Genomic DNA, 21,393 nt, shown 5'->3' on the forward strand with positions numbered 1-21,393 from the left:
GTATTAGTGGAGAGAAATGGTGCCCCTGCACGTAAGGCGTATAAGGGAAACGAATGCAACACGATTATAGTAATCAGTCATTAGCGAACGTTGTAGTTCGTTATTAATCATTATGTATAACAGGATGTTGTAAAAATTAAGTTACAAAAATTTATTAAAACGTTTCTTACATACCGTTATATTGGCTGGGCTGCAAAGATGTTAGTTGCAGCCTGCGGGCCGAGAGTTTGACATGCTTGCTCTACATCTATTATCTTATTTCATTCTGACAACACCTGTGAGTTTGTGGAGCAAAGCATTTTCATGTCCCTGGGACACACAAGGAAACTGAAATTCGGAGAGCTTAAGAGATTTTTCTCAGGGACACAGAGCAGCTGAGCTCAGATTTGAACCCAGGTCTCTCTGCATCACTTTGGAGTTCCTTGAGGAATAGCAAAGGGTGATTTTTATATGTACTTGGAGAGAGCTTTTTTTTTTTTTTTTTTTTTTTTACATGCCTGGTCCTTTCTTACTCGTCACCATTCACATACCAGAGTCCCCAAAGTCTACCATCCACCATGTGAAGTATTACATTGATCTGAAAGTCTCTTATTTTTGAGCCCCCAAATTTGCTCCTAATTTCCTCTACCTGGCGGGACTCTTAGCTTTTGAGTTCCTTCACTCTCCTTGTCATCTGGAAGTCTTCGCCTTTCCAGACAAAGGTATGAGTGGACACGCCTGCAAGGCAGAGGCTCCCGGCCTCGTGGAGCCTGTGGGTCTCCTCCCCTGCCCTCTTCCCGGCTGGGGCTAAGGTAGCCGGCACCCTCTCACCCGTGCTCAGGGTCCCAGTGGGGAAAGAACACAACATTATAAATATGAAAACAGGTATGGACGTCAACAGAGTGAGAAAAGAATACAAAACAAGCTACAAATTTAAAACTGACAAATAACACAAGCATCAAGAAGTCCAGAAAATTAAAATTGTTCATTCATTGCCCTAGCCAGTTTGGCTCAATGGATAGAGCATTGGCCTGCGGACTAAAAGGTCCCAGGTTCGATTCCGGCCAAGGGCACGTGCCCGGGTTGTGGGCACATCCCCAGTAGGGGGCGTGCAGGAGGCAACCAATCAATGATTCCCTCTCATCATGGATGTTTCTATCTTTCTCTCCCTCTCCCTTCCTCTCTGAAATCAATAAAGAAATATATTTAAAAAATAAATAAATAAAATAAAATTGTTCACTCATTAACTGCTTAAAACACCTTTACCATACTTTGAATATACATTTATTAGCTACCTGTTTTTAAAGTAATTTTATAGAAAGAATGTAAATGCCATGCAGCCTTTTCTCCGGCTTGTTGGAAAGTTCTTTTGCACTTTTGTCAGGTTGTTCCTGGTAATATCGTATAAATATCCAGAATGGCTTTCAGGTTCAGGGAAAGCTCTATGGTCTCTCTTTCATCCAGGAATTGTGTCAGGGGAACTCTGTCGTACTGCTACAGGTTTGGGTCCCCTACACATAGAAAGCCTGACAAATTCTAGTTCATGCAAATTTCTATTAAAAAACAAAATAGAGCCCTGACCGGTTTGGTTCAGTGGATAGAGCGTCGGCCTGCGGACTGAAAGGTCCCAGGTTCGATTCCAGTTAAGGGCATGTATCTTGGTTGCGGGCACATCCCCAGTAGGAGGTGTGCAGGAGGCAGCTGATTGATGTTTCTCTCTCATCGATGTTTCTAACTCTCTGTCCCTCTCCCTTCCTCTCTGTAAAAAATCAATAAAATATACTTAAAAAAAAAAAAATAGATGGCCCTAGCCAGAGTTGTTCAGTGGTTAGAGTGTAAGCACGCATACCGAGGGTAGGGCTTGATTCCCGGTCAAGGGCATGTACCTGGGCAGGTGCTCAGTGGGCGAGGGAGGACTCGGAAGGCATGCCTCATCGGGAAGGTTATGAATAACTACATGTGATTTGGTCTGAAAACCACATAAAAAGCCTCCATTTAACCCAAACTAAATACACCTCCAACTCAAACTCCATGAAAGCAAAAACCATCCGGGCCCACTCCCAACACTAACACAAGGGAAATACAAGCAGAGAAGTCAGACTGGAATAAGCTAGCAGTCTTAATTTGTTGCTTAAATGTCTGACTTGCAAATTTTATAAATATCTGACCTTTGAACCCATTCTTAGCCCCTCAGGGGAACTTGGGAGAGGCCCCAGCAGGTCAGGGACCCTGCGGCTTATGAGCCTCGTGGTAAATGGCCTGGGCGGTTCCATGTCAAGGGCTGTGCCCTCCTGGGCACTGCGGGGTACTGCGGGGCACTGCAGACCCTCCAGAGCTCCAGGACTCACAGAGCACACGAGGAAAAAAGTCGGAGGGAAGAATTCAGTTGATGCAAAAGAGGCGGAGTTTAGACCTCAGTTCCAGCAGAAGTGAACAGAGGGCCAGCTCAGTGATCACACTGAACTGCAGAAAAATAAAAGCTACTTTCGGCCACGAGATCGTGAACCTGCTCTAAGCGCACCCCCCCACCACCCCATTCAGAGATGCCAAGAAGCTTAGAATGCGGCTCTAAAAAGAGGGACTTTACAGATGTCACTAGTTAAGGAGCTTGAGCTAAAATCATCCTGGTTTCAGGACGCGCCCTAAATCCAATGACAGTTGTCCTTACAAGGAGAGGGGAGGACAGAGAGACCCACGCAGAGGAGGTCCTGTGAAGACAGCCACAACCAGGATGGCTCGGCACAAACAAACCTGACTCCCTAACCCCTACCTTCCATTCACTTCCCTGTAAACGTACCGTCCTGTGATTTACCGCCTCGGGAAGCTCAAAACCCCTGTCTTGCGTCTTTCCACCTCTCCACAAACGGTGGCCCTTTTGCTAACATGGTAGATAAGCTCCGAGGTCTGATGGTCTTTTTAGGGTTTTGATGCTGTGAGGGTGCCCTCCCCCTCTTATGCATATGAAGTAAACCTTTTTGTGTTGTTCATCTGTCTTTTTTCCAGTTCAGTGTCTAGGGTTCCAGCTACTGAACCGAGGAGGGTAGAGGAAAAGGGGTTCCCCCAGCCCCCCATCTTCAGCGGATGAATGGATGAACACACTGGGTCCCCTCCACAGGATGAGATACTGCTCCACAGCAGAAAAGAATGAACGGCTGACACGTGATTGAATGACATGGCTGGCTATCTAATACGTCATGTGAGGGGGAAGCCAGACACAAAAGGCTGTGTGTGGTATAATGCCATTCACATGGCATCCTGGAGTGGGCAACGCTTGTAAGAACAGAAAGCTGATGAGCGGCTGCCAGCGTCTTGGAGGCGGGAGGGGAGTGCCTGGATGCAGGAAATGTTTTACATCGTGGCTGTGGGGATGGACGGCTACATGGCTATGCATTTGTCAAAACTGAATTGAAGACATTGAAAAGATTAATTTGGCCCGGCCAGCGTGGCTCAGTAGTTGAGCATCAACCTATGAACCAGGAGGTCATGGTTCGATTCCCACCCAGGTTGCAGGCTGGATCCCCAGTGCGAGGGGGGTGTGCAGGAAGCAGCCGATCAATGATTTGCTCTCATCATTGATGTTTCTATCTCTCTCTCCCGCTCCCTCCCTTTCTGACATCAATAAAAATATATTTAAAAAATAAAAGATTAATTTGACTGCATGTAAGGGATATCTCAACCATTTTTTTTTTAATGAAGATAAAAGAAGAAAATGACACAGCATGAATGACAAACAATTTTTTAAAAATTTTAAAGCCAATTCTCATCCTCTGGAACTGGGTTCACAGTCCACAGGACGTAGTTTGTCAATGGGTTTGACCTCACAGATTAAGGGTTCAGACAGTCTCACCAGGATCCATCGTGTATCCGCTCCTCCCACCGGGATTTAGTGAGCACCTCCCATGTGTGTTGTCCTCGACGCTAGGGCGGGTAAGGGCAAATGGAAATAAGAGGCTTCATTCTCCCTGTTGCAAATAAGGGAAGAGATTTCCCCTTCTCCCCGTTCTTCCAGAATTCCCCTTCTCTCTGTCCTCTTCAAACGTGGACATCTTTTTGATGGCTAAATAGGCCTTTGCCTGTCTCACATCTCAGGACTGTTTCTCAGGCACCTGAGAGCTAGCTCTTTGAAATGTAATCATCAAAGAGAAAGCCCCCTCTCTCCTCACCTCCCTCAAATCACAAATCTCTAGCTTATTTCTTCACCAGAGATTAACTACTCTTCCAGATCATTTTGGATTCCCAAGTTATCGCAGCCTTACGGGGGCACACAGCCTTACGGGGGTGTGCTGCCTTACGGGGGTGTGCTGCCTTACGGGGGTGTGCTGCCTTACGGGGTGTGCTGCCTTACGGGGGCACACAGCCTTACGGGGGTGTGCTGCCTTACGGGGGTGTGCTGCCTTACGGGGGTGTGCTGCCTTACGGGGGTGTGCTGCCTTACGGGGGTGTGCTGCCTTTTGGGGGCGTGCTGCCTTATGGGGGTGTGCTGCCTTATGGGGGTGTGCTGCCTTTCATCATGTCTAAGAAGGTGGCCCCTCCAGCACATTTCAGATCGACAGTGTCATTGGAAATCATCACGGAGAATCCAGGGGCTTGCTAGCATTTCCTCGTTAGTTAAACTTATATTGTGCTTTCCCTTTGAAAAACAAACAAACATTTTTATTGATCTCAGAGAGGAAGGGAGAGGGGCAGAGAGATAGACACATCAATAATGAGAGCGATTCATTGATCGGCTGCCTCCTGGGCAACCCACCCTGGGGATCAAGCCCGAAACCCGGGCATGTGCCCTGACTGGGAATTGAACTGTGACCTCCTGGTTCATAGGTCGGTGCTCAACCACCGAGCCAGGCCGGCCGGGCTGTGCCTTCCCTTTTTTAAAAGATAAACATGAAGCAGCTTCTACTGAACGTCACCAGAAACTTCCGATAAAATTCTGGAGCCTGAAGGAGTCGTGGTTTTGTTTTCTCTCCCTTTTCGATGCATGAAGTTGTCCCACCAATTTCCCCTCGCTTTGGAAAACGGTCTCGTTTCCTCTGTGTGCGGAGGCCACGTGTCACGCGTGGCACCTGCCCGGCAGCGCATGCACGCACAGTGACTTTGGTCTCAACACAGTGAAACAGCGTGACCTCGGCGAGGCATGCCAGTGGCCGTGAGCGGCACCGGTGCAGGTTCACGGTGTGTGGTGCCCCCAGGTAGGTAATGAAACAGAAGTGGCAGAGAGGGTGAGGCGATACCAGTTAGGTCTGTGTGGCCACAGGCAATGCCCAGCCATGCTGGCATCCCCCTCTGCTGCCCAGCTGCTGGCATTACGGACCCCAATGCCATAAATGTTAACACTGAAAAAATAAAGTGAATCTTCAACTAGAGGAGAGCCAGCAGTTTTTAAAAAACCCCAAGGCCTTGAGACTTGCATTCAGCCCGCAGGCCTGGGGGCGTCCCCGGCTGGACAGCGGTGTCTTTCTCTGGCCTTCCTGCCATCCCAACGTCCCGCAGCAGCCCTGGAGACAACAGTCCCAGTCCGCCCAGCCTGGAGGGAAAGCCATCTGCCAAGGACGAGGAAGAGGACAGTTAGGCCCAGGTTCCTGCCTGCACTGCCGGCGGCACATCCCCCGGGTCACACCTCATTCCTGGTCCTAAGCTCGGGCGGGTTTTCATGGCGAGGACGCGAAGGGTCCTTTTCCGGGGCCCTGAACCTCATTTGAATTAGTGTGGACACGCAGCCCTTGCGAAACACCCCTCCCATCCGATAAGGGAATGAAGATTAATCCTGTAAGAGGATTTTGCAGTTTTGTGGGTTCACGTGTGTGGCTATGCTTGCTTTGGGTATTGTTTGTTTCCTTGGCATGAAGTTACAGAGCAAACAGCCTTTTGATTCTGGTTCCACGTTCTCACGCAGCGAGCCCTCTCCCTTCCTGCTGTGCCCTGCGGCCTCGGACAACATTCCCAGCTTCCAGAGAAAGAGTAAGTCCCTCCGTCTGGAAATAGGTGACAAGAACCTACACAGGAGGGCAGAGCCAAACCAGGCCAGAGGCACCCATCTGCAAGGAACTCACGAGACGCTCTGGAAGAAAATGCCACCTGTGGGGGCTCGGTGCCTGTCCCAGGGCGAGAATGAATGAGCCCCATGCGTGTCTCTGCGGCCACCGTCCCAGTGGGTGCATGCAGCCCTCAGACCCCCGGAGCCAGAGGACCAGCGAACAGGACCCCAGGCCTCGGCTCCTGCACCCCCACTCCTCACTCCTGTGCTGGACAGGGAAAGGCAGCGTCTCTGTTGGGGCAACCGGAAGCCCTTCCCTCTCCTTTCTGGCCGTGGAACCCTCCACTTTACCCCCCTCACTCGTCACGCAAGCTTCCAGGTACATCTCACTTCCCTGGGTTATTATGGGGGAAAGCCTCATTCCCCATCCCCGCCTGTCTCTGCGTGGCACTCCTGGAGGACCGGACTTGCCTAGCCACTGGTGGGATGTGGGCGGAGCACCACTGAAAACAAAAAGAATTCATTTTTTTAAAAGATATTTGTATTGATTTCAGAGAGAAAGGGAGAGAGATAGAGAGAAACATCAGTGATGAGAGAGAATCATCGATCGGCTGCCTCCTCCACACCCCGCACTGGGGATCGAGCCCGCAACCCAGGCATGTGCCCTGACTGGGAATCGAACCGGGACCTCCTGGTTCATAGGTTGACGCTCAACCACTGAGCCACTCTGACCAGGCGGAAAGAATTCATTTAGAAGAAGAGCCCTTGGATCTAAATCAAACGCCGTTACTGCTTCCCGGTGCTGTGTTTGTGTACATGCATCTTTTGCAGCTGCTCATGCTAAGTAGCATAATCTTCTTAACATAACTACTAATTTTCCAGGTAGATGCGGATGCTTCTTTAGCGGATCTTGTCCACAGGTTTTCTTGTGGTCAGTGATATCGCCACGGTCCCTTCCTGGATCATAAAGATCTACGCACATTTTGTACAAATTACATCTTCAGCATCAACAAATTACATCTTCAGCCTCAACTTTCTTGAGAAGCAAAAAGATAGCAGCAATACATTTTTCAGTGAGCATGCACTTTTTAAAAGACCATGTTGTCGAAAGACACAGCTGTGTATGTAGACCGTATGGTAAATGGCAACCACAGCGGCAGGAGCATGCAGACGCTCCGTACATGCTCTGTGGCGGGAAGGAACGCTCAGCTTTTGTTTTCTGCTCGCAGTTCACGTACAGCTAACCTATAGCGGCCCGCATTTCTGCTGACCTTGACGCTCGGCAATGTGATGCCCGTGTTCACGTCCCAAGCTGTGGCACAGCCCACACAGCACAGTGGACGGGCACAGCGAGGGGCAGGCAGAAGCAGTATCAAATCCATCTCTGGGGCCGAGGGACTTGCAGGAATTATCTGTCCCTGGACACTGTGTCTGGGGGCTCATTTTACTTTACGCCTCCCACACACTGTCCTTAAAAAGGAGATGGTCATTATGCTGTGTCAGGAGACGGCCAGGGACGCATGTTAAAGTGAGAATTGTTTTCCCTGCACCTGCATCTCATACTTCGAAGAAGACCACGGAGACACCACCACTGTCAATATTACTGCTCCACCTTCCCGCTCCTCTCCCTGCCCCTCTTCCCTTCTTTTTTCTCTCCCTTCCCCTCTCATTTTTGGTTGCATGATTTTTACTTTACCAGAACCTATAATATATAGATACCACACTTCAATCCATGCCTTTACCTTTGTTTTAACCTTAGCTATACAATTAATATATAATTTTATAAGTATACATTGTTTATATTATATTTGTATGTTATATATATAGTCTCATATTTATGAATAAGTATATAACAATTGTATAATTATATAATACATAATCTATTCTATATAATAAAAGGCTAATATGCAAATCGATCAAACAGCAGAACAACCGGTCGCTATGATGCACACTGGCCACCAGGGAGCAGACACTCAGTGCAGGAGCTGCCCCCTGGTGGTCAGTGCGCTCCCACAGGGGGAGCGCCATTCAGCCAGAAGCTGAGGGCTCCCGGACTGCAAGAGGGTGCAGGCTGGGCTGAGGGGATCCCCCCCCCCCCCGCAAGTGAACAAATTTTGGGCACCAGGCCTCTAGTAAATAATATAATAATGAATGTGTCATAATATATTACAAAAACTATTGCATCATAAAATAATTCCCACCATCAGTGCTTTTGCTAAGGTTTGTCCGGTGGTCCCTTGGTGAGAGAAAGTTCACCCCTAGAGGAGCCCCACTGTACATGTGTGCCGTATCCTAGGTTACTGCGTGTTGAAACCGTGAACTTTAACCTTGATGCTTGAAGGGCATCTTGTCTGGAGAGACAATCTTGGGTTCACATTCTTGCTCTTAAGTCTCTTCAGAATGCTGCCCCATTGTTGACTGGCTTTCTAACTTGCTCATGAGAAGCCTGATGGTGGTTTAATAGTCTTACTCTTGTAAGTAATTGGACCTTTCAGCTTGGAGGCAACAATCCAACCTCGTGCCCCCATGCTGGAGTGCATAGGAAGGAGACCCCACTCTGTGGGCGTTCCAACCTTGGAGCTTTTGCCTCCTTCGGTGTTCTTGGTGAAGAGTGGCGACCTCGAGGTACGCGTGACCTGAATAGGCCGGCAGGACCCACTCCCACCTCCCCTGCGCCTCCCTCTGCTGCAGAGGAGCAGTATGCACAGCACTGGACACCTCATTTCCTGGGCTTTCTTGCATCTGGGCTTCTAGCTGTGCGTCAGGCTCAGCTAAGCCACACGCACTCGCGTGAGCGTGGAAGCCAGAACCGAAGCAAAAGCCACCTTCCTGCTGGCTTGGCTGTAACCACTGGCGATGGCGACTCTGGAGACACTGGGACTTTCTAAAGCTGTGTCTCAGTGTCCGGTCACTAATGTAATGGTGTCGGGAGACAGGATGGGGGTGATGCTCGGATTTCAGCTGAAGCAGCGTGTTCTCACGGTCAGCACTTCCGCGATGGCCCCCTGATGTCCCACCTTCACGGTGGTGGGGAGGTGGGCGCAGCCTCCCGCGGCTCAGCGTTGGAAACATCCGCCTCTCTGCATTCGGTGCCTTCTTAAAATAGCGAGGGTGGTTTCTGTTTCCTGCAACGGAACCCTGCTGATACACACTGTTTTCCTCTTTCCCACTAACTGCTGGTCTTTGCAACTGCCAACCCTTTAACTCATCCTTGAAGCTCTCAAGGGAAGGTTGGAACGTCTCTGCCACTCCTGTCTCCCTTATCTGGCTTTATTTTTCTTACTGTCACTCAAAGAATATTGATTGGTTGAATGGCCACCCTGGCTAGAATTTACACTCCATTCACACAAGGACTGTGTTTTAATCACTTCTGAACGGAATGGCTCTCTCAAACAGTACCGTCAAATAGAAGGAACCCAGTAAGTAGAGTTAAATGAATGAATCTGCTTTTCTTAACAGAACCCTACTACTAAATTAACATATTAGTAAGGGACTCATCAATAATATGACCTCAAGCCCTAGCCGGGTTGGCTCAGTGGATAGAGCGTCAGCCTGCAGACTGAAAGGTCCCAGGTTCGATTCCGGTCAAGGGCACATGCCCGGGTCTATCCCCAGAAGGGGGCGTGAAGGAGGCAGCCGATCAATGATTCTCTCTCATCATTGATGTTTCTACCTCTCTCCCTCTCCCTTCCTCTCTGAAATCAATAAAAACATATTTAATAATAATAATAATATGCCCTCAATAACACCTCCCGTGGAGCTTTCACCTGGTTGAGAAAAATCCTCTGAATCTCAGCACTGAATTTAGGGTGACCAGCTCCTCCCAGCTTGCCTGAGACCTTCCCCGTTTTAGCGCTGAAGTCCCACATCCCAGGAACCCCTTCAGACCTGGCAAAGCAAGACAATTGCTTCCCCAGGTTAAATCCATGAGGAGCTCAAGAAAGGCATTTGGAATTATAAGTAACCAAAGGGCCCTTACATCAGAAGTGGGGACCTTTTTTCTGCCAAGGGCCATGTGGGTACTTACAAACATCATTCAAGGGCCACACAAAATTATCAACTTAAAAATTAGCCTGCTCTATTTGGGCAAACGTGCTCTAATTAACTCACCCCCAAGGCCTTGGCAGGGCCAGACCAAATGATTTCGCAGGCCTGTGGGCCGGATGGTCCCCACCCCTGCTTTAAATCAATTTTGCAATTAAAAGTTTGCTAACACAAATCTATTAAGCTGGCCTGTGACTTCCTCCCTGTGTCATAGCCATGTCGCAAATAATCCCGGAAGCCATCGGATGAAATGTGAGCAACAGCTCTGGGCTGCATTTTACATTTTTGCTAAAATTTCTATTTGCTTAGAACCTGACTGTGTCAGGGCTCAGCCTGTGAAATCGCTTCTGTATTTCATAGTCACATTAGAAACACAATACGTGAGCTTCCCAGAGAAAGCGCTGCAGCATTTACGTCCCAGATTTTCCAGGGAAGGCCAGAGAAGTCCAAGTTCATCATCCCGTCGGAAGACAGAAGAGCGAACTCTGTAGCCAATACTTACCAATGCAAATTCTAGGAATGAATGAAGCCTTAGCCATCTCTAGCCATGAGGAACACACCCCCTCTAGCTGCTAACATTATCCTGAAACTCCAGACAGTATCATCAAGTATATTTTGGGGATTTGAAATGTCAGCATCTTTGAACTGGCACATTAGAGGGAACTTGGAGAATCCAGAGCATTCTCAGATCCTCGGCCCAAGCTTCTGGCAGATGGGAGGGACATCACGCTATTCTGTTTCCCTGATGATTCATGGGGATGGATGTTTGGGTGTTTAGATTTTAAAACGCTCTTCTCAACCAAAACTGAAACTTAGAGATGCTGTCAGCCTGGAATTTTTTTTTTTTTTTTTTTTTGCACCTGCAAAAACAGTTGTGTTACTAAAACCAACTGTTTTTGCTGCACAGGCAGCTGCACGTGACGGTGGTGTTTCTCCAGCCGTGTGTGCGAGGGGCTGGCCGCGCGGCGGTTGCACAACCCAGCACAATACATCCCACAGAGCCAGCAGCCTCTGCTCCAGCACGTTTACAAAGCAGACACGGGGGAACGGCGGCCCTCCAGAGGGCGGCCTGCGGAGGATCGGGAGCTCAGGCGCTGCTTCCCTGCTGAAAACCGGCCACAGGGCTCAGCAAATGTTCCTCTCAGACCGTGTGAACTCTGAGAGGCCCTACATCTTGATCCTTCCACAGCATGACTCAAGTTCTTGGACAGACTGAACCTTTTTGCTAAAACCGGCTATTAGGCCTGGCCACTTCCTTCCTCCCAGCACTATTTTCAGCAGCAGACAGGAGCCCTGCACCTGCTGTCACCGTGGCCCCAGCAGGGAGCCTCAAAAAGCCCTCCTTCGCCTGCACAGCAGGGCCAGCGATGCCCAGGCAGGGGGCACGGGATGGTCTGTGTCCAGAGGGCTGGATGGGGCCCAGAGGCCAGGCAGTCCCCAAAGGCAACAGCTCACCCACCACCTTCTGGTGTCCCCTGACCGGAATGTGTGCCCGATCTCCTCTCCAGGACTGTGGCTGGTCATGTTCCCTCAGGGTGCAGCCCAGGGCCCCAGCCCTGTGATCTTGACCTCCAGGGAAATGACCCCAAGGAGGAGGAGGAGGAGGAGACCCTGGTGTGACTGCCTACTGTGTAGCCAGCTTCCGTCCACATGCTGGGTGGGAGGTAAATGTGGCTGAGACCCAGCCCTGAGAAGCTGACAGTCCTGCGGACTGTGACAGCCCCGGGGAGGGGTCTACTGCAGCCTGAGACCAGGCCCCGCTGGCTTCCGGCCCCTGAGCGGGTCCGGTTCAGGCCCCGCTGGCCTGACCACCCTGGCCTGGCTCTGCCTCAGGATGGAATTTCAGGATGAGGTAGCTGACCACCTCCATTCTCTTTCCAAGCCAAAACTGGTGGCGAGACACTGGAGAGCTGGCCTGGGATTCCAGGGGCCCATGTGGCTACCTGCTGGCCTGCCTCTCCCAGCATGCCTTCTCTCTTTCTTCCGTAGAAATTTGGCAGAACGGTGGGGTTCTTAATGCTCCCCTTTTATCTGGGTCTGTTTGTCCGCAGCTAGAATAACAGGGGGCTTTTAAAACCGAATGAATGCAACATCCAAAGAATGGCCTCAGACCAATGGAATGTCTCATGTTCCCTCTCTCTGGCTCGGAGCAGAGGCCCTTTGGGGCTTAACATCTTTTTCATTCACTTGCAAAATACTTCCCAAAGCACAAGTTTGAAAACTCCAAGTCCTGGAGCCAGCTCTGGAAGTTCCCTCTGCTCGCTCCCAACATTTCCCTCTCAGTGGCAGTCACTTGATCAGCTAGTACACTGTAGATGTGGGGGGGAGGGGGGGAAGAAAAGGTACTATTTTGGGTTTTAATTTCCAATGCATTTGTGTTGTATTTCTTATCCATGTCTGTTTCTTCTTCTCTAAAAATATTTAAGTTGACTAAACACCGCCTTTGGCCCATCTGTCACCTAAACACAGACACTGTGCTCTGGTTGGTCATGGATTTATCAGGGACCCTCAAGTTCCGTCAACCTTCCTTCAGGCGGAACCCCTGCCTCTGGAGTCCCAGGTCACAGCTGTACAATGTTCTCAGGATCAGAGAGGGACGAGTGCTGGCTGCAGAGAATGGAGACTACTGAATGTCCCAATGGCTGTCACACTGCACTACACACACACACACACACACACACACACACACACACACACACGGCCCATCATAAAAGCCTATCAGCTCACACAGATGCCGGCTGAGGAAGCACGTGTCCCGGTACTTCCTCTAACTGACACGGAGGTCCGAGGCAGGGGCCCGGGACACGCCCCAGGGTTTGTCTTCATGTCAACTACTGGCAAGTAACCCTTAGAGATCATACAGCCTTTCTCCGAAATAATTCAAACGTGATTCTGTTTTTCACGGCCTTATTAGCCATGGGTGAGGTGATCTTTAATACTTAATTGTGCGTTTCCAAATCTGGAATTGCCTTTCACCTGGCCAGGTTCTGGGAATCTAGCTATAGCCACAGAAGTGGAGGAAGCAGGGCAGGGCAGGGGTGGGGAGGGGTGGCCATGGGTTTGGGGCCAGCAGAGCTGCTGAAAGGGGCAAGACATGAGCTGGGAAGAGGGAAGAGGGACTGGGAAGAGGGGCCACCTTTAACCCTTAGATGGCCAGGCATGGGACTCAGTAACCTTCTGTTACTGTTTCTGTAAACTTTCATGGAGCTGGGAGAAGGGCAGGGCTGAGCTGAGAGCTCATTGCTGAGGCCGGAGCACCTTTCCTCCTCCCGACTCCTCCTCTCACCTCAGAGGTCACCCTCAGTCAGCGCAGTCAGTGCTCCTCACAGAACCAGCAACCACCCCCAACGCGCATCTCAACCACAACCATGGGCCAGTGAAACGCTCCAGTTAATTTCTGCTCAGGGTGCAGCCGTTTACAACCACTAATTACCTCTGCAGCCTCACACTGCGCGGGCATAAAATCAGCCCTTTGTCCTTCACTGCGGAGCCTGTTCAAATATTAACTTAGCCACCTCCTCCACCACCCCCCCCCCCTTAGGCTTCTCCTCCACACCCCGTCCTCTGGGGGTTAGCCATCTCCTCCACACCCCCAGGTTAGCCACCTCCTCCACACACCCCCCCTTAGGCTTCTCCTCCACACCCCGTCCCCTGGGGGTTAGCCACCTCCTCCACACACACCCCCAGGTTAGCCACCTCCTCTACACCCCCAGGTTAGCCATCTCCTCTACACCCCCAGGTTAGCCATCTCCTCCACACCCCCAGGTTAGCCATCTCCTCTACACCCCAGTCCCCTGGGGGTTAGCCATCTCCTCCACACCCCCAGGTTATCCACCTCCTCTACACCCCGTCCCTTAGGCTTCTCCTCCACACCCCTGTCCCCTGGGGGTTAGCCACCTCCTCCACACCCCCAGGTTAGCCATCTCCTCTACACCCCCATCCTCTGGGGGTTAGCCATCTCCTCCACACCCCCAGGTTAGCCATCTCCTCCACACCCCCAGGGCAGGAGGGAGGCAGCTCAGTCTCAGCTCCCTGGGTTCACAGACAGACCCGTGGGAGCGTGAGGTCAGCGCAGAGGCTTCCCAAGGTCAGGACGACACCTGGACGTCCAAATGGGTGGTGGTGTCTGGGGTCACATTTCTCACTGGAAAGACGTGCCCTAAGTCTGAGACCTCTGTCTATGGCCCCGGGTCCTGGGAAGAAGATGGACTTAGAGTAGGAGCCCAGTAGACAGCTCCAGTTGAAGATGCCTTGCCCAGGGGCCATGATGTGACATTTCAGTCACACGGAGGTGCCCCTGGATGAGAAGGAGAAGAGCACAAGGCCGTGGCATGTGCTCAGAGAGAGTGGGTGGTAAAAAGACTCCCCCCATCGTCACACCAGACGTGGGCTTCATCACACCCTTGACTCTGACTACCTAAGTGACCTTGAGGAAAGGCATTTACTGGGCACAAACTGTGATGACCGCGGAGGGTGACTCCGGTGAAGCACGCAGCACAGCGCCTGGCTGGGGACCAGCCCTCAAAGGAGGCCATTACCACCCTCACAGGAGGAACCTCTGGCGTTTCCTGTGGTGGAAACGGGAAAACGTTTTTGGTCCCCAAGGAGAAACGATCCTTTGTCGGTCCTGTCCCGTGGCTATGCTCTAAAGTTCATACAAAGCCAGGCGTGACGCCCATTAAAAATTTAACTATATATCATATTCATTTATTATCAATCCACAGGATAATTTGATTGCTACATGAGCTCATAAAAGCTTTTTCACCTTTACAAAATTAAAAAACAGTGTGCCACAAGGGTGTCATAACAACTGCTGAGAAACAAGAAAAGGAATCTTAAAATTATAAATTTGCTGTAGAAAAGATAAAAAACGATTTTATTTTATTTAGAATTTTTTTTTTTACCTTGAATAAAATATTCCCCTGTATAAAAAATAAAAAAGCTTGCTCTGGTTAGAATTAGAGTATTCTCTCTCTCTCTCTCTCTCCCTCTCTCTCTCTCTTTTTTTTTTTTGTCTTCAAATCTGGGAATTTGCATAAGATCTCCGAGATCATTTTCCTTAGTACCGTATGGCCTTCAAGCATAGCAGATTTAGAAAGATGCTCTCTCGCTCTCCTTTAAAGCAGTCTTCACGTGGGACCTCTGTGGAGATGTACCCTTTCCTCTCCTCCTGATCCTGGTGCAGGGCCCACAGCCGCCCGGGGAGGAGGAGGAGAGGAACCGGGTGGGGGACAGGGGAGGGCTGAGTGTGGAGAAGTAGGGCGAGGGCTCGAGAAGGTCTACCTGTAAGTGCTTTACGATAAGGTGCAGAAGCCGGCGAGCCGCTAGTACTGCCCTATGTACATATTCACAAGGATAACCACGTCCAGCTGGTTCACATTGTCTCCTCCGCCCGCTCCGCTCCGACGCGCCCGCTCGGGGGGGTGGCCGGGCCGCAGGCGGCCGCGTGGGGGTTGGTCCTGTGCCGTCCTGGCGCTGGAGGGGGCAGCCCCGGACCCAGCAGGCTCTACAGACACTGTCTGCCACCTGCCGCCGGGCCGGCGTCCTGAGTTAGAGAGAAGCCCGGCGCCGCAGCCGGACACGGCGGTCACTGTCCTGTGGCCGAGGCTCTGTCCCTTAGATTTGTATACAACAGGTGTCAGAGAGGAAAATAAAATACAGACAAACAACACGAAGCCGAGGCATGCCGACGACCACCGGGAAGTCGCAGGCCTAACAGCTCTTGACGCGGGCGATGTCGGACGTCTTCTTGATGACGCTGGCCCGGGTCTCGCGGTCCGGCCGGCTGCTGCCGGGCGCGGGGGTCACGGAGGCCGTGAGCGGGTGGTCGGGGTACGGGGGCCAGGAGCTGCTGAAAGGCATCGGGTAGTTCTCTTCCTTGATGGTGACCTGGAGGTCGGGCTTGTTGGAGGTCACGAAGGTGGCCATGCTGGGCAGCAGGTAGGTGCTCCGCGTCCCCATGTTGCTGAGGTACTGCTTGCCTTCGATGTTCCGCTTCCGCCAGGGTGGTCGTCCCTTTCAAAGGAAAAGAATTAAGATGTGTGTTTTCTTGGCCTCCTATTGGCTGGGGCTTAAAAAATCAAAGTACCACCAGCCCCACGTGTTAGGAAACGGAACTTCCTAGGAGTTGTGGAAGGAACGGGAGCTCAGCGACTCGACGTCCCTCCACGGAAACCCACCCCGGCTCGGCCTGCCCCGCGCGGTGGCCTCTCTTCCCTCTTCATCGGTCCCCGTTTGCTGCCTCCCAGAAGCGCAGCCGGGACGCTCTGTGCAGGCAGGAAGGCAGGGCAGCAGCTCGCTATCTGCTTCCCCTCTACTCCCGTGCCCAGCCCCGTCCCTGGTGGCCGGTGCCATGGAGACTTGGCTCCTCAAGGATGGCCCCGTCCGAGGGAGGGGAGTGGAAACAGCACCACACAGCGAGCGCCCCTTGACTGCTTGCAAATGGGTGCTGCTTGGAGCTCCAGGGTGCCAAGCAGAGAGCTAACCCCAAGGGCAGCCTCCTTCCGAGAAAGAGCTGGAAGGCTGACCTCGGAGACATGGTTGGAACGTCTGTGGGCCTCTACCCCTTGCACTGCCTTGTCAGAATTCCTGGGCTACACTGCGAAGTGTGTAGTGCACTGGGAACCCACCGATGCAAACAGCCACCAGTCGGTCAGACTCCCCCTCTCTCAGACACAACAAGGCTGCTTTCCACAGCCCTTTCCTGCCACGCGCGAGGGAGACGCAGGGGAAGCAGTGACTCAGAATCAGGACCCACACACACCTGCCTGCAGGGGGCGGGGCTGCAGGAAACGGGGCGCAGGGGGCGGGGCCGCAGGTGCAGGTGGGATATTTGCTTAGCACTGCCAGACCTTCACATCCGGCTCCCGCGTTTGGTCACGGGGACATGCTATTGCTGCGAGAGAATTAGGCTGTTGATAGCGGCTGGGACATCAGCGTTGGCCGGCCTGGATTTCAGTTTCCCTTTCCTTCTCTCTTCCCGATGGCAACGTCCGTTCCCAACGCTTCAAGTTATCATTCAAAACCCGAAAGTGTGATACATTTTACGTCCTGTACACTTAACCGCGCACACACGCAAACCCAAGAGTAAAACTCACCACCAGGAGAAAAGAAACTCAAGGAGCGCAGGGGCGGGCGGTGTGCTTACCTCGGCGCTCTCCTCGTCGCTGGGCACACTGTCGGTGGTTTCGCTTTCTGTTCACGAGAGAGAAACACAGGCCGTCATTCCTGCCCGCAAACTGTTTCGAGGCTCAGGGGGTCTTTAGAAAATGTATCAGCCCTTCTTTTTCCAGAAGCGAAACGGATACCTGACCTCCCAATCTCCGTCCCCTTCCTAAGGTCAAACACTGGCCTTGGGAGATGCCAGAGTGACCACGGCCCTTCAGACGCCATCGCTTCCCGTGGGCCAGGCGATGCTTGCTCACGGCCACCACTTCCCAGGGTGGGGTGCTTCCCAGCTGCTGTCTGCTCCCCATGCCCGCTGCGCTCCCGGCCAGGCCCGTCCTCACCACGGCTGTCTCCCCAGCTCCATACGGGTCCGCTCCCCCAGCCCATGTCAATCTGCTCGCTAAGTCCCAACTCGGAGCCGTTCTCCATCACCCCATTCACTCAGATCCCTCCTTGCCCTCACACCCCTTTGGTACTGATATCTGGGATTTGTAAGTTGCACTGTCCACCCGGGTCACTGTGCGGGGGGGACAGATTCCAGGGTGGCCCCCACGATCCTCATCCTGGTCTTTCCCTTCTTGTGGGATTCCCTCCTTGGGAGTGGGAGTGGGGGCAGGGAGACGACCTGTGACTTGCTTTAAGCCAACAGCACACAGCGAAGGTGATGGGGGGATGTGTGTGATTACCCAACGAGACTGAGACCTGTGTGCTGAGGAGATTCTGTCGTTGGCTTCGAGGAAGCGAGAAGTCATGTTGGGAAGGTTCGTATGACAAGGAATTAAGGGCTGCTTCCCGCCCACAGCCAGCAAGGAACTATGTTTACTGTGCCCCACACCATAGGAGCTTGGACACAGACCCCCACTTCGATCCTCAGATGGGACACAGCCCAGGGCCGCACCTGGACTGCAGATGGGTGCAGGGGACCCTGAGCTCGGCCACGCCTGCACCCCTGGCCCCCGGGAACGGGGGTTAATAAATGTGTGCTGTTTGCAGCCACTGCGTTTGTGGTTAGACTGTTTGCAGCCAGAGATAAGGAATTCTGTGCCCATCCTGACCCACCTGCCCGCTGGGAGCCACTGCCCGGAGCTGCCGTTTCCTCGCCTGCAAAACGGGAGGGCCGCTCCTTCCAAAGGGCTCGGTGATGAGCGGGCGAGGCGGGGGCGAGGCCGACGGGGCCTGGGGCGGGGCGCGCTGGGCCAAGGGGACTGGGCCTCTGCACTGAGCCCGAGGCCTTGGCCAGCACTAGATTTGCACATGCTACACTAACAGAGTCCAAGTCGATGGCTGGTGATCACAAATCACGTATAATACAAGATTGTTTTAGGCAAAAAAGGTCAACTTTTTTAAGCAAAAAATCTTAAAACTTCAACTAAAAAAACTGTGTGCCGTTGCTCAGCATTCAGAGTTTTGAGAAAACCAAATACAAAGGGTAGAACTCTTGAAATGCACAGGCCGTTAGAGACCCTGAGGCTGGGCCATTCATTTCCCGGGCAAGGCCTGCAGGCCGCGGGCCAGGGCTGCGCCTGTGTACAGGCCTCCACAGGCCTCGAGGATCGTTCATGGGGAGCAGCGCCCAACCTCCTCCCATTAGGCAGAAGAGCTCTCGGCCCTCACGCTCGAAGCCTTTCACCCGAACCTACTGAGGAACGGGCCTCCTGTCTCACTTCCTGCTGGTGGCGCAGCCGGGGGTGGCCAGGCTGCGCCCAGCCCTGTCGCCCACCCAGAGCACAGGGCACAGACCAGGCTCTCTGGAATGAAGGCTGGAGAACCCGAGGACAAACGGAGCCACAGGTTCCCTCCCTAAACGAAGAGAGCGAGCGTGCTGACCATGCTGCTCACCCTGCACGTGGTTTCTGGGCCGCTGTTCTCCAGCGACTTCTCCCGGGCACGAGTGATTGCCAACGGGACCAAGAGCAACTAGAGGATGGCCTCTCCTTTCTTCAGACGAGGCAGACGTCCCCAAAGCACCCCTCCTTGGGAGCCACAGACCCTCGCTGGTAATGGCCTTGGCTCCCACTCCAGCCTCTGATGAAATTTCAAGACCCACTTCCCGTTGCTGTGCTGAGCTTCCTCTGGCTCAGAAGCCAAGGTTTCTCTTCCTTTCGTACAAGTCTTGTCCCCTCCACTCCTAATTACCCCATCGGTACCTTTCCCCTTCAATGAAAAACCAACAGGTGCCAACAGGCATGCTTGGGGGCTGGCAATAGGCAAAAATGGGATTCCACAGCCCCCGCCACAGCTGCAGGAGGGGCGGGAGGCAGCCCCTGGGCGAGGATCCTTGCGAGGACCTCACACAGACCATGAGCGTGAGCAGACGTCAACCACCCTGTAAGCCCAGCTTTTGGCTTCAGGGGAACAGCTGGGGACAAGACAAGACACAGAGGCTCCGAGCTCTCGCTTCGGCTGACACTGTGAGCGCAGAGCATGTTTCTGAGTCAAGACGATGCCCCTGGAGTAGCTACCAAGGCTCTCCACACCGCCACACCCGTTTCCCGTGGGTTAAAGGCCCGGCCTGCGTGCCTTCCGCCCTCGAGCAGGAGCTGCCGGGCGCTGCAGCCGAGGGCGCTGCAGCCAAGGACGCTGCAGCCGAGGGCGCTGCAGCCAAGGACGCTGCAGCCGAGGACGCGGGCCCTTCTCTCTAGGTAACAGCGGTCCTCCGGCTCCAAGTGCTCTGCTGGGGGCGCGCAGGCCCGGTTCCCGGTTTGACTTCACCGTTATCGCCACTGTCCGGGTCCATGCTTATCCCACAAATGAGCCCCTGCGGCGGCTGCGTCTACATCCGTGTTAGTGCCGAAACTCCAGCAGGACTTACTTCACTTTCCCTGCTGATCACTCTCGATTTGGCTTTTTTATTTACTGCGAATACAATGGAATTAAAAAAGCACTGGGAGCTGCTTCCCCGCCGGTCTGAGGAAGTTCTGAGAGTGTTAACAGGTACGCGATCATCCATTTCACCTTCCTGGGCTCCGCTTCCCCGAAGGCCACTGGGGGAGGGGGAGAGGGGGAGGGCCTGCTGATCCCAAACACCCTCTTCCCGAGCTCGCTCGAGGAGGACGAGGAGGACGCTCGCCTTAGGCTCCCGCTGCCCTTCAGCCCAGTGTTCTCGGCCAAACCTTCTCGGGAACTTGTGGGAGGAGGGACGGTATGCTTTACCGGAAAGCCTTTCCGCAGGCTGACGTCCTGGTACATTTTCTGGAAGGTTCTTGTTCGACAAGTGTTAGTAAGGTTGAGGAGGATTTCTTTCCCGCCATCCTTTGCTCAATCGCTTTCATTCGGGCTCGAGTAAAAGGTTCAAAGCAGAGTGGTCTTCATCTCAAGGAGCCTTTATCCCTGCCCCTCCCCCCCCCCAGCAGAATGCAATGGTTTCTGTTAGGGCCCCCCATCTTTGCCGCTGGCTGCTGGTCAGCAGGCGATCTCCGTTCTCTGGGCCGTGACCGGTTAGTCCCTCGTATCATGCTTTCTTCTCCAGCTGGTCTCCCACCCTCTCACCTGCCTGCTCCAAACACTCCGGTGGCTTTCCTTTCCGACACCAGCAGCCACCTAGCAACACCCAGCTGTCACCCCTCAGGCAAGAGGCCCTTCGACAGACCTTCGGAGATCAATGCCTCTCCTCCAGGCTCCCCAGCCGGGTTCTGGGACCCCCTCCCCAGGACGGAAGTGTGACGGATCCAACCAGAGAGAAGACAGACTTGCAAAACCGAGTGTGGTTTTGTGATCCTGCTGGGATTATATTTCAGTGATCAGAGGGGGGAAATAGCTAACAACAGCCTCCAAATACCAGTTTCCTAAACAAAGGAATGGAAGTGGTTAGTGGAGGTTGAAACACAGTTGAATAAGCAAAACCAAAAAGAAAAAGCACACAAACAGACAGACAGACCCACACCCTGTCATGGAAAGCAGGCGAACAGCCAATCCTACTGGCAACACGCAGGTGGGAAGGGGGCTACAGCCAAAGGAGCTGCCTTTCCGAGCAGCAAGCTCTCCATCCGACTCATGAGACTTACACCAGCCACGGCCAGTAACAGGGACGCTTCCCACGTGCCCGTCGGCCCTGGGAACGCCGCGGCGATGAAACATTATGGCTCCAACCAAGAAGCCTCCCTCCCGCCCTAACCGGTTTGGCTCAGTGGATAGAGCGTCGGCCTGCGGACTGAAAGGGCCCAGGTTCGATTCCAGTCAAGGGCATGTACCTTGGTTGCGGGCACATCCCCTGTGGGAGGTGTGCAGGAGGC

General features: G+C 52.9%; 1 protein-coding gene across 7 annotated transcripts in view; it reads right to left on the bottom strand.

Moving 5' to 3' along the window:
* Positions 1–14,672: 14,672 nt before the first annotated feature.
* Positions 14,673–21,393, bottom strand: part of IRF2 (interferon regulatory factor 2) — a 79,653-nt gene continuing 72,932 nt past the window's right edge. For all 7 annotated transcript variants that reach the window (XM_080659481.1, XM_080659486.1, XM_080659484.1 and 4 more), the window contains 2 exons: positions 17,142–17,188; positions 14,673–16,009 (listed from right to left, as the gene is read on the bottom strand). In XM_080659481.1, the coding sequence (XP_080515607.1) occupies positions 15,707–16,009; positions 17,142–17,188 (350 nt within the window). In that variant the 3' untranslated portion in view covers positions 14,673–15,706. The remainder of the gene's footprint in view (positions 16,010–17,141; positions 17,189–21,393) is intronic.

Source organism: Plecotus auritus (assembly GCF_963455305.1).
Source record: "Plecotus auritus genome assembly, chromosome: 3".
NCBI lineage: Eukaryota > Metazoa > Chordata > Mammalia > Chiroptera > Vespertilionidae > Plecotus > Plecotus auritus.